This window comes from Pithys albifrons, chromosome 20 (assembly GCF_047495875.1).
Source record: "Pithys albifrons albifrons isolate INPA30051 chromosome 20, PitAlb_v1, whole genome shotgun sequence".
In the NCBI taxonomy this organism is placed as follows: Eukaryota; Metazoa; Chordata; class Aves; order Passeriformes; family Thamnophilidae; genus Pithys; species Pithys albifrons.
This window is the reverse complement of record NC_092477.1, coordinates 7,884,192-7,895,406: the sequence shown is the minus strand read 5'-3', so window position 1 is coordinate 7,895,406 and position 11,215 is coordinate 7,884,192. Positions and strand designations below refer to the sequence as shown.

The 11,215-nt window shown below is 52.3% G+C and overlaps 1 protein-coding gene across 5 annotated transcripts; it reads left to right on the top strand.

Moving 5' to 3' along the window:
* Nucleotides 1–738: 738 nt before the first annotated feature.
* KYAT1 (kynurenine aminotransferase 1) lies at nucleotides 739–10,370 on the top strand. 5 transcript variants are annotated; one of them, XM_071574443.1, is made up of 14 exons: nucleotides 739–856; nucleotides 1,758–1,879; nucleotides 4,207–4,265; nucleotides 5,106–5,253; nucleotides 5,547–5,696; nucleotides 6,066–6,152; nucleotides 6,246–6,374; nucleotides 6,693–6,813; nucleotides 7,421–7,497; nucleotides 7,727–7,816; nucleotides 8,255–8,441; nucleotides 8,639–8,715; nucleotides 8,908–8,994; nucleotides 9,390–10,370. In XM_071574443.1, the coding sequence occupies exons 2-14, from the start codon at nucleotides 1,796–1,798 to the stop codon at nucleotides 9,456–9,458; spliced, it is 1,365 nt and encodes a 454-aa protein (XP_071430544.1). In that variant the 5' UTR covers nucleotides 739–856; nucleotides 1,758–1,795; the 3' UTR covers nucleotides 9,459–10,370. The 5 variants fall into 5 exon arrangements, with proteins under 5 accessions (XP_071430544.1, XP_071430545.1, XP_071430546.1 ...); XM_071574444.1 differs by lacking the exon at nucleotides 739–856 and adding an exon at nucleotides 1,608–1,678; XM_071574445.1 differs by lacking the exons at nucleotides 739–856; nucleotides 1,758–1,879 and adding an exon at nucleotides 2,946–3,029.
* The last annotated feature ends 845 nt before the right edge of the window (nucleotides 10,371–11,215 follow it).

Below are 11,215 nucleotides of genomic sequence, written 5' to 3'. Positions count from 1 at the left end.
GCAGGGCACGGGGCGCGTAATTTCTTTTTGAAGTCATTAAGGATGGTTCTGTGGCGGTCATTCTGGTTTCATGGATGTACAAGGCAGTTCTGAGGAGTTGAGTGCTGCCAGTTCTAATTTGTACACATCACTGCAAAATTTACAGCAGTAAAATGAGTATATCTTATTTTTATAACATGCGTATCTGTGGCTTTCTAGGAATATTCTATTGGCAGGTTTTCTGATTTATTTATTACAGCATAGTCTTTAAACAAGGTTTTTGGTTTATTTCTTAAAGTTCAGCTTACACGGTTAAATTCCTCTTTGTCTAAAGCCATGCGTGGTTAAGATCACTGACAAACTTGGGTACAAGCTAAAATAAAAAATTAGTATAAAATACAAAGTTAGTACAGGTCTGACTAAAAATTAGTAAATGTGATTTTATAATAATATGATACAATATGAGATAATATGAAATAATATGATTGAGTTAATATGAGATAACATGAGATAATATGATTTTAAGAAGGGATAAAATCCATTTTCTGTATCAGCCGTTATCCCGGTGAGAGATTCCATGTGAACAACACCGGGATGTTTTCCCAGGAAGTCAAACCCCCCCAGCAGCGCTGGCTGAGCCTCCAAAGTGCCTCTCCCCTTCCCCTGCTGATCAGGAGGGCAATCCCAGACCTCCTTTTCCCTGCCAGGCTTTCCCCCAGCGGTGCCGCTGCTTTCCTGCAGCCCCTGCGACTCCTCCCAGGAAGTGCGAGCCCAGATGGAGCGTTTCGGGGAGCCGGAGGGGGCAGGATGTGTGCCCGGGCAGCCCGGGCGGCTGGCACGGGCTTTCCCAGCATAAACCAGCGCGGCACGGCTTGATGTGAGTTGGGTTTGCTGCCTGCCTTGTGTCCCCAGCACTGCTCTGTCCTGCCGTGTCTGCGCTTGGCGCTGCTGCTGCTGCACCCCGTGGTGTGACACCTTCGGGGGTGCCCTTGGTCCCCAGAGCCCCCTGGGTGTCCCCACGAGCAGCCCCGAAGGGCTCAGGACCGCTGGGATGGCTGGTGTGATATGGCAGGAGGTGGGGAGTGACCAGCCCCTGCCATGACCTTTCAGTGGTCACCTCTAAAACCCTGAGATCAGCTCAGCTGGGTAAAACTTGGTTGTAATAACACCAAGGTCATGGGTTCAATCCCCTGTGTGGGCCATTGACTTAAGGGTTGGACTCGATGATCCTTGTGGGTCCCTTCCAACTCAGAACAGTCTGTGAATCTCTCACTAGGCTGTGAAATCTTCACTGTGCTCTGTGCTGACTCCCCAGCCTGTGCCAGAGCCCCATGTGCAGCTTCTACACCAACCCCTTGGTTTTCTGCAGTCTGTTAGAGCCTTTTTTATTTTTTTACTGCCCCACAGCCCCAGTGATGAGGAAGGTGGTGCAGGGAGGAAGGGCAGAGGCAAGAGGATGCCCTCTCACTCGTGTCAATACCACTTCCCTCAGTGCAGGGGAAAGTCAGGGAAGCCAGGATTAGGAGACAGAGGAGGCAGAAGTCATGGTTGTCCTTGTGATCCTGATTTTGTGTGTCATGGGCACAAAGTACAGCCCCAGCTCTGTTTGTCACTGCAGTGACAACACACAGAGCAGCTCATTTCACCTTTTCCTTTCTGTGGCAGAACAACCCCAACTTTGGGTCTGGACCTGCCCCAGGTACGTGGAGTGTTTGCTCTGCCCCTGCAGCTGTGTAGGGGTTGTCTCACTCCTCTCCTTTGTGTCTGGGGAATTGCAGGTCTGTGCCTGCAGGACTGGGCCAGCAGGAGCCGTGGAATGCTCAGGAGAGCTGGACTGTCTCTGCGTCACTTCTTGCTGGAGAGGAAGGGCAGTGCTGGATACAGCTCGTGCTCCAGAGAGGTATGGAATGCCCAGTGGGACTGTCCCTGACTGGCAGCCTGGTCCTGGCTCAGGCTGCAGGGGTGTGGAGCCCAGGGGAGTTCAGTGCCCAGCAGTTCACTTGGGCAGTGAGAGCAGAGAAGAAAGGAAAAGCCCCCAGTGCAATCTCTCTGTACCTGCTTATTTCCATGGAGCCTGATTAAAGGTGACATCTCATAAGCAAGAGAATGCCCTTCACACAGGAGAAAGCTCATTCTTTATGGGATTGCCTTGTCTGATGGTCTCTACCAAAGCCCACTGGGTGGCAAAGTGCTTGGGAATCATCAGCATCCTGCTCAAAAATCCAAAGGTGCCAAGAAGGAAGTCACGTGTGGCAGGGAATCAGTGGTGGAAGGTTGTGGGCACCAAGTCTTCTGCACTTGCACTCAGCTCTTCTGTGTGGCTGCCAGGCAAAGGGCACCTGGAGAAACACATAATTCAGTTTGGGGGGCAGGAACAGGCTGGAAAAGATTTGAGGGCTGTGTGGCCCCAAGCCTGTGTTGCTCTCCAGCCTGATGGGAAACTGCCCGTGGCAGCATCACACAGGCTGGGGGTGGGATGGGATGAGGCAGGGGACATCAAAAGAATAAAGTAGTTGTCATTTCCCTTCCTGAAAGGGCTGGAACAAACAAGCCCTTTCCTCAGAACTGGGAATTTCAATGCTTAAAGCATCTTCTTCCCACTCACTGGTCTGTTAAATTCTGACCCGAGACCAGCAGCAGCCCCATCTCAAGAGAGCCACACTGGAGCTGTTAATATTTCACCTCTGGCTATCTTTTACTTCCCAAGCCACAAATCCTTCTACTCTCACCCAAATCAGCCCAGGCCCAAGATCTTGTGACTGTAATAGCCATGAGCTTGTGTAGAGAGGGCAAAGCTGGGGGCTGGGGGAGAGGAGAGAGGCTGCCTTAGACCCAGAGACTTCTGCTCGCCCTTGGCTGCCTGCCTGGCACCACAGTGGAGCAGAGTCCACCTGGTGCCCTCTGAAACACAGGGCTCCTCAGCAGGGTGTTTGCAGAGATCCCTGGTGAGGGCTGAAGCTTTACAGACACCTAAGGACCTCAGCACAAAATATCTGTGGGGCACTTCCCAAATTCTGGTACAGCCCTGTGGGAACAGCAGAGGGGAGCAGGTAAGTGGGGAGTTCCTGCTGCAGCTGAGCCTGGGGAGGGGGCTGACCCCACATCCCCCTCTCCTGACAGGGCAGAGCACAGACCCCCTCACACCCCAGCTCTGCACCTCAGCTGCTTTCACACACCCTTCTCATCCTGGCTCAGATGGACTTTATTTGCTGTTGTGACAATGGTTTCCTTGGATTGTTGCTTCAGGGCTGCCCTCCTTGTGCCAGCTCCTCTCGGTGTGTTGAGCATCATTTATTTCCAGTTTCCAGTCCCTTCCCTGTCTGGGTGCCTTTTCCCTGCACTGCTGAGTTATTAAATTCTGCCTCTGCTGCTTTTCATCATCCTCGTGATAAAGTCCCCATCAAACCCATCTGACTTCTCCCACTGTGCTTATCCAACTGGAGGGAGGATTTTGCACTCAATGCTTCCTACTGTCTTTGTTCCCACTCCCCTGAGCTTGGATTTACATGGAAATCACACACCAGTCAGGCACACAGCACTCAGTGTCTCTGCACCTCAGACTGACCTCTGTGCTCTGCTCTCTCTTGCCTGTGCCCAGTTGCTGCCTGGTTTTGACATGAACCTTACATAGAAAACCCAGCATATTTTCAGGATCTAGAGCAAGTTCCTTCACCAAACACTTTGTCGTGATTTGAAGAAATTCAACACAAAGATCTAAAACACAACACACTTCAGCAGGACAAAGGAGTAACCACTTTTGCTACTTTATACAGCAGAGTAGAATAAAAAAGTGTGATTCTGTGGAAAGGGGGGATTTTGTGGCTTATGGAGAGTAAGGAGGTCCTTCCAATGAAAGACAGGAGAGGTTATGGAAGGCAAAACCTCAGGCCTGGGTTCCTTGGCCTGGCTGTTCCAGCTTGGCTGAGCTCATTTGACTCCATGATTTATCCCAACTGATAATGAGGTTTCAGGCTTTGCCAGCTCCCCAGTGAGTGTACAAACACTTCTTTTGTTCATCTATTTCCCCAATCCTTGTTGAAACTTGTAAATGAAAACAGAAACCACTGCAACAGCATTACTGCTCTGCAGTCAGTCAGCAACAGCCCATGAAGCAATCCCAAAGGGCACACCTTGCGTTGAGAAAACACCTGTGGAGCCAGAGCCCCTCTGGGTAGACTCACTGATGACTGAAAGCTTCAAACTCACTTTCCTTCTCTCCCTTTGCAGGCAAAAATGTCAAGGCCAGTGCAAGCTCGGAGGCTGGAGGGAATAGATAAGAATATCTGGTGAGTTGAGAGACCATCTGGTTTACCCTGGTGGTAGATGTGGTTTTAGACACCCTAAAGCCAGAGCAAAACCTCGGCAGTGTTCAGGAAGCACACTGGGGCATGTCTGTCCCACAAGACTTTACCCTGGCTCAGTTCTGTACCTGCTGCTCTCACTTTGTGCTGTGCCAGGTGTTTTTCATCGTCCTGTGGGCAGGAAGGCAGGAGCATCTCCCTCCACCTGACCCATACACCCAAACCTGAGCCAAGGGTGGCCTGGCACCTGCTTCAAGCCCTCCCTGGGGCACTGCAAGCAGAGAGGCAGGGGAAGGGCTGCTGCCAATGCCATTCCCAGCCCGCCAGGCACAGCATGGCATTGGGAAAGCTGCATGTCCCAGGAAGAGACTGAAACCAGCTACAAACTGCTGAGCTGGCTCTTGTTTGGGACAAGCAACAAGTTCAACCTGCCTTGCCCTCTGCAGAGGCCTTCACAGTGTCTAGTTCCTAAATTTTGCAGAGCTGGTATGAGCTTGGAAACCTCTTGAGTCCTCAACTATTCGTTCTGGTCTGATCAGATGTGCTGAGTGGCTTTGGCCTTGACCACACACCAGACAGCACAGTAGCTGTTTCTTGGGAGAATAAATTAAAGCCACCCCAGAGTGCAGTAAGTGCCCCATCCTTGGTTTAATTGTAGCAGCTCTGAAATGACCTGTGCTTGGTGCTGCCCACCTGTGAGCATCAGGATGGCTCTGCAGGAGGGACCGTCCCGCTCCCTTCCAAGGGGATGCTGCAAGCAGAGCCAGTGCCAGTGTGCTGCCTGGCCCCTCTCTAAGTGCTTTTCTCTCCCTTTCTTCTCTCCAGGGTGGAGTTTGTGAAACTGGCTGCTACCTACTCCAAGGTGAACCTGGGCCAGGGCTTCCCCGACTTCCCTGCCCCAGACTTTCTGCAGGAGGCGCTCAGGCGGGCGCTCGGCGAGAACCACATGCTGCACCAGTACACCAGGGCCTTTGTGCGTGCACAGACCTCCCTCCCCAGCTCCCCCCCTGCTCCCCCTCACCCTGGCTGCTCCAGGGATCTTCAGGCAGCAATAAACAGGGCAAAACACGAGGCAAAACACACATCCAGCCTCAGCCCAAGCCTCCTGCTCCCAAGGCTGTAAATCCCTGCTGTACTGGAGTGTTTGAAGCAGCTGGGCTGGGAGATGCCTCATGGGGCGCTTGGCTGCCCAAGCCTCTTCCAAGGGTTCATCCTTGTTTTTGGAGGCTTCTGCAACCCAATTCTCTCCCTCCTCTCACCCCACAGGGCCACCCACCTCTGGTGAAGGTCCTAGCTCAGTTTTTTGAGAAGCTGCTTGGACGAGAGCTGGACCCCATGACCAATGTGATGGTGACTGTGGGGGCATACCAGGCCCTTTTCTGCTGCTTCCAGGCTTTTGTGGATGAAGGAGATGAGGTAACCCAGGATCTGGGCTGGTTGCACTGGCAGCTTTCCCCCAGGAGTGCCCTTCCTGGCTGTGAGTCTGCCAGTAGCTGCAGGCTGGTTTTCTTTGTCCTTTTCCAAAGCAGAGACAGTTTTACTCCATTCTCTATTTTCCAAGCTTCAAAAGTTAAAAATTATCTGCTGCAGGGCACAGTCTCATTTCTGCACAAGGCAAAACAACCCTTTTTACCCTGAGTGGTGGTTTTCTGCCCACAGGAACTGCAGATTTTCCATTACAGTAATTCAGGGATTAAAATTTCCTGTCCCTCCCGTTGCTCTCTGCACCCACCAAGGAAGGTCTGAGCAGGGCCAGGAGGGTGCTGACATGTTCCTTTCTTCCAGGTGATAGTCATTGAGCCCTTCTTTGACTGCTATGAGACAATGGTGAAAATGGCTGGGGGGACACCTGTGTTTGTCCCCCTGAGACCGGTGAGTGGGTGGAGAGGGGGAGAGTCACAGCAAGGTGAGCAAAGAGGAGAGTGGCCAGCAAAGTATGCCAAGATTCCTCTCTATTCTTTCTAGAAAGCTCCAAAAGATGGAAAATTGATGTCTAGTGCAGACTGGCAGCTGGACCCAGCTGAACTGGCTTCTAAATTCAGTGCAAAGACAAAAGCCATCGTCCTGAACTCTCCCAACAATCCTCTGGGCAAGGTAACACCTCTGGCTGTCCTGTGACTGTCCCTGGGAGCTGCTGAGGTGCTGAACTCACCCAGCCACATCTGCAGCATGGCAGTGACTCCACCTTTCTTGCACACAAGGAAAATGGGTTTTGTGAAGGCACCACATGCTGTGCTCACTCTTCTGGTGTTTTTAAGCCTTGCCTTTTGTGTCAGCAGTGGCTTTGCCCTGTTAGACCTGCCATGTCCTGCCACCCAGGCTCAGGAGATGGTCCCATCAGGATGCACAACCTTCATGGACAGGCTCAGGAGTGCTCCTGCTGCATCCCTGCCCCATTTACTGCCTCTGCAGGTGTTCAGCCAAGGGGAGCTGGAGCTCATTGCAGAGCTGTGTGTGAAACACGACATCCTGTGCATCAGTGACGAGGTGTACGAGTGGCTGGTGTACGATGGGCGGCAGCACATCCGGATCGGTACGGGGAGGGGCCTGGCTGGGCCTGGGGATCTCCCCAGGGATGGAGGGGTGATTTCACTGGGCCCCTCTGGGAATCCCACGGGCTGCCTGCATGCACAGCCTTACTAGGCATGAATCCTCCTTGGAGGGATTTTGTTGCACTCCAAACCAGGTCTTACACAGGAGCCCTGACTTCAGAGCCTGTCAGAGGGGAGATCCAGAGCAAAGAGCCCTTTGGCTCCAGTGAAACTGAGTTTTTTCCCATGCTTTGTAAAGCCACAGTTTTCTGAGTGTATCTAGTTTCAGTATATCCATTTCAACATCATTTCAGAGGCTTGTTCTTCCAGTTGCAGTAAATGCAACCACCTTGTTGCAGGGTGATTGATGGTGCTTGGCATCTCCATGAGCCCCTGGGGCTGGGGACATGGGCATGAAAATATTTAATTAAAAAGAGATGCTCCTGAGAAACCTGGCTGCCTAGAGGCTCATTCAGGTGAAAGATGTGCTGTGAACACAGAAGAGATCTCGATGGGTTATGGTGGGCAGAGTTCCCACCGTGCCATCAACACAGCCCAGAGATGAGCACACTGAGCTCTGCCATTGGGTTTCTCTCCTTTCATTGCCAGCCAGCCTGCCAGGGATGTGGGAGCGCACCGTGATCATCGGGAGTGCTGGGAAGACCTTCAGTGCCACTGGATGGAAGGTGACTGCCCCACGTGGCACCTCACTGTGTCCCCACCCCTGTCCCTGTCCATGGCACTGGGGGCACTGTGGCCACACGTTCACATTTGAGCCTCAGGGCTTGGAAGTACCAAAGCTGCTGTAGGAAAGCTCTGTCTGGAGAATACAATGAAACCAGCACAGGCAAACAGAGGGGAGCCTGAGCAAGTCCCCAGAGATTTACCTCCTTTCTGCTCCTCTCCTGGCCACAGGTGGGCTGGACTGTAGGACCCGACAGGCTGCTGCAGCACGTCCGGACTGTGCACCAAAACTCTGTGTATCACTGTGCCACTGTTGCCCAGGTAAGGCAGCTCCCTGCAGCTGGGTCTGGAATTCCTGAAGTAGGGGCAAGAAATGGTCATTTTGCCCAAGACCATTCTTTTGCCCGTGGCTGACCTGCAAAGCACAGACAAATCATTTGTGGTGTCCTGGAGAGGCTCCTTCCCCTCTCTCTGTAGTTGCTCCATATCTGTGAGAAAAGGGAGAGTCCAGTCTTTATCTTGCATTGACAAGTCCAAGGGGCCTTTAGAGGGGCTGGAGACAGAGTTCTTTAATCACCTGTGAATTGCATCAGAGCAAGGGATTTTGGGCAATGCTCTTAGGCACACAGTGTGACTCTCGTGGGTGTCCTGTGCAGGGCTAAGAGTTGGACTCGATGATCCTTCTGGGTCCCTTCCAAGTTGCCACATTCTGTGATTCTGTGACCTTCCCACTGGGCACTGGTTCCTCTCTCCTTGCAGGAGGCTGTGGCTCAGAGTTTCCAGAGGGAGCTCAGGCTCTATGGAAAACCAGACAGCTACTTTGTCCAGCTGCCCAGGGAGCTGCAGCAGAAGAGAGACCTGCTGGTGCAGAGCCTGGTTGCTGTGGGGATGAAGCCCATCATCCCCGAGGGCACCTACTTCCTGGTGGCCGACATCTCCGAGTTCAGTGAGTCAGCTGCAGTCCTGCTCAGGGGGCTGAGGGCTGGGGGCAGCTCGGAGGGTACCACTGGCAGGGGCAGGAACCTGCCTAACCCACCCCCAGAGCAGGATTGGACAGTGCATTCCCCACCCCAGCTCTGAGGATGTGGGTCTGAGACACCCAGCAGCCACCCCAGCCTCTGTCCTGCTGTGGTTCTCCTGCAGAGTCTGATGTCCCCGATGTCCCCAGCTCGGATGAGCCCTATGACTACAGATTTGCAAAGTGGATGATCAAGAACAAGGTAACTGTGAATGGCCCTTTCTGCTGCCTTTGCCCTGGGTGGGTTTGTGCCCTCCCTGCTGGCTGTGCCCACTGAGCCACAGCACAACACCAGTGCCGGGGCCAGCAGCTCATGGCAGGGGGTGTGGAGTGGAGGCTTCACCCCCACTGGGGCAGGGCAGCAGCCTCAGCTCCACGTTCTTCCTCTTCCCAGGGCCTCGCTGCCATCCCACTCTCCGCTTTCTACAGTGAGGGCCACAAGAACAGCCACAGCAACTTCATCCGGTTCTGCTTCGCCAAGGTGAGATCTGTGACAGCACTAAGGAGAGGTTGGGAGGGATGAACAGGGCGGGTTTAAGGAGAGAAATGCCAAGTAGAAATGCAGAGGGGGCAGTTGAGCTTGAGCATGGCATCCCAGCTGGAATAACTGAGCTGAGCTGGGGCAGCAGATGTGCCAGGGCCATCCTAAGTTGGCCCCATCAGCATCCTGCATTTCTTGGTCAAGGCAGGGGGTCTCTGGGTGTGTGTTTGGCTGTCCAGTGGCTGTGCCTGCCCCAGAGGTGGCTGTGCCTGTCTCACAGGGAGCATTTGCCATGTTCTGGAATGAGAACAGGATTTTTGTATGAATGGTGACTGCAGGGAGGGAAAATGGGCTTTGGCTGGAAGCTCCTGACCAAACCTGTGGTATTTGTTTAGGAGGAAGCTACACTGAAGGCAGCAAATGACATACTGCAAAAATGGAAACAGGAGAAAACCAGTTCCTGAGCACAATAGAGAACCAGGCTCTCCTTGGTCCTCACCTGTCCTGACTGCTCTTCTTCCTCTTCTTTACTTGTCCACAAACTTTAATACCTTCTTACTTCTGTGCTTTCAACCACATTTTCTGTCAGACAAGTGGGTAAGAGGTTTGCCCAGGGTTTGGGGGACACTTCCAGCCACTGAAATGATTGCAATAACTTGGTGTGCACTGACAGCATTTGACATTTCTTCTTACATTTAAAGACTTTGCTAATCAGTTCTGGGATTTATCCAACAAGACACAAGGTAAGGATGGCTCCAGGGGTATCCTCCATCACCAGATTCTGAGAAGGTGTTTCAGGACATACCTTTAAGGCCATGCTTAGGGGTTAGTGTGGCTTGTCTTGCTCCACATCCCTGCTGGTGTAGTCCAAGGTGCAGGTCAGCATTTCCACCAGCACTCCTGTTCCCACAGCACTGCACAGTATCACCAGCCATCAGGAGAGTGACTCCTATGATCCTGAAGATTATAAATGAAATGCTGTTTCCCATAGTTGGAATTTTCCCCCTTCCCCCCGCCTGTGCATTGCTGGAGAAGAATCTGCAACTGTTTTCCCCCAAGAAATAGGCTTTTATCAATATCCTGGGTTCTGCTAAACCTTCCCTGTGCACCCTAAACTAGTCCAGGTACTTTGTCAGGGCTTGGCAGCATCATCCAGGGTGCAGAACAAAACCTTTGGGCCTTTGAGCAGTGCACATGGTGGGGAGGACAGGCACTGTGGCTGCTCCTGCTGCTGGTGGCCCCCACAGCCTCCCACCCACTGGGCTGGTGGGTGCCTTGAGCAGCATCTGAGAGGGAATTCCTGCATCAGTCTGGATTTCAGCTTGAATAAGAGTCTTTGTGGCAGTTAAATTATTAAAGTGGAATTACTGCAATCATGGAAGAGTCAATGTCTCTGCACTGATTTAGGGCTGGCACAGCTCTCCTGGAGAGTGTGTGCCACACCTGGCTGTGACCTGTGGTGGTGGCTGCTCATCCCCCCAGGCTGGCAGGGAGCAGCTCCCCGGGCTCCCATACTGGGCTGCAGCTGGTGCTGCTGATCCCTTTGGAGCCAGAGCTGCAAGGACCACAGGGAGGGAGGGAGGGACACAAACTGGCAGATGTGTCCCATCTCACCTGCTTGCACAGCCCAGGGAGGTAAAAGTGCTGCTGAAGGCTCTTTCCACCCATAAACGTGACAAACACAGGGAGAGCTGCAACTGCTGAAACAGAAAGAACTGTGCAATTAGATTATCAACATGAAGATTAATTGCAACACCCCAACACGTGTGAGCTCCTGTTCTAGGCCATGGCACAACCTGCAAGGGGCATCTGCACATTGTCCAAAACTCAAGCAATGCTTGTGCCAAGACATGCAGGTGTGGGTGCCCACATTTTACACGCACCCACCACACCCCCCAATGGCCTTAGCCAGCATTTATTCTTCATTATTATTTTGAAGATGAAGTACAGCTCTCCAGAAAATCACTTATCTAGGTGCAGCTCTCTCGGGAGATCCACAGATGATGTGCATTAAAGAAGAGAAAACAAGGGGAAACCTCCAGGAACAGCTGCAATCCCAAGGAACACTCACAATCCCTCAAAACATTTCTATTGTGAACGAGATTTCCTTGGGTATAAAACATCTCTCATGGCACTGAACAAGCACAAAGCTAAAAACTTGACCAGTCATAGTATTCTACAGCACCAAAAAGTGCGTCTATTAAAAAGAGGTATATTAGAA

Bases quoted from the DNA above. Each gene is read 5' to 3' on its own strand.
- KYAT1 (XM_071574443.1), top strand. From the start codon at position 1,796: ATGCTCAGGAGAGCTGGACTGTCTCTGCGTCACTTCTTGCTGGAGAGG. The intron at 5,254-5,546 runs GTGCGTGCACAG...CTCACCCCACAG, and splicing joins ACCAGTACACCAGGGCCTTT to GGCCACCCACCTCTGGTGAA. The intron at 6,375-6,692 runs GTAACACCTCTG...CTGCCTCTGCAG, and splicing joins CCAACAATCCTCTGGGCAAG to GTGTTCAGCCAAGGGGAGCT.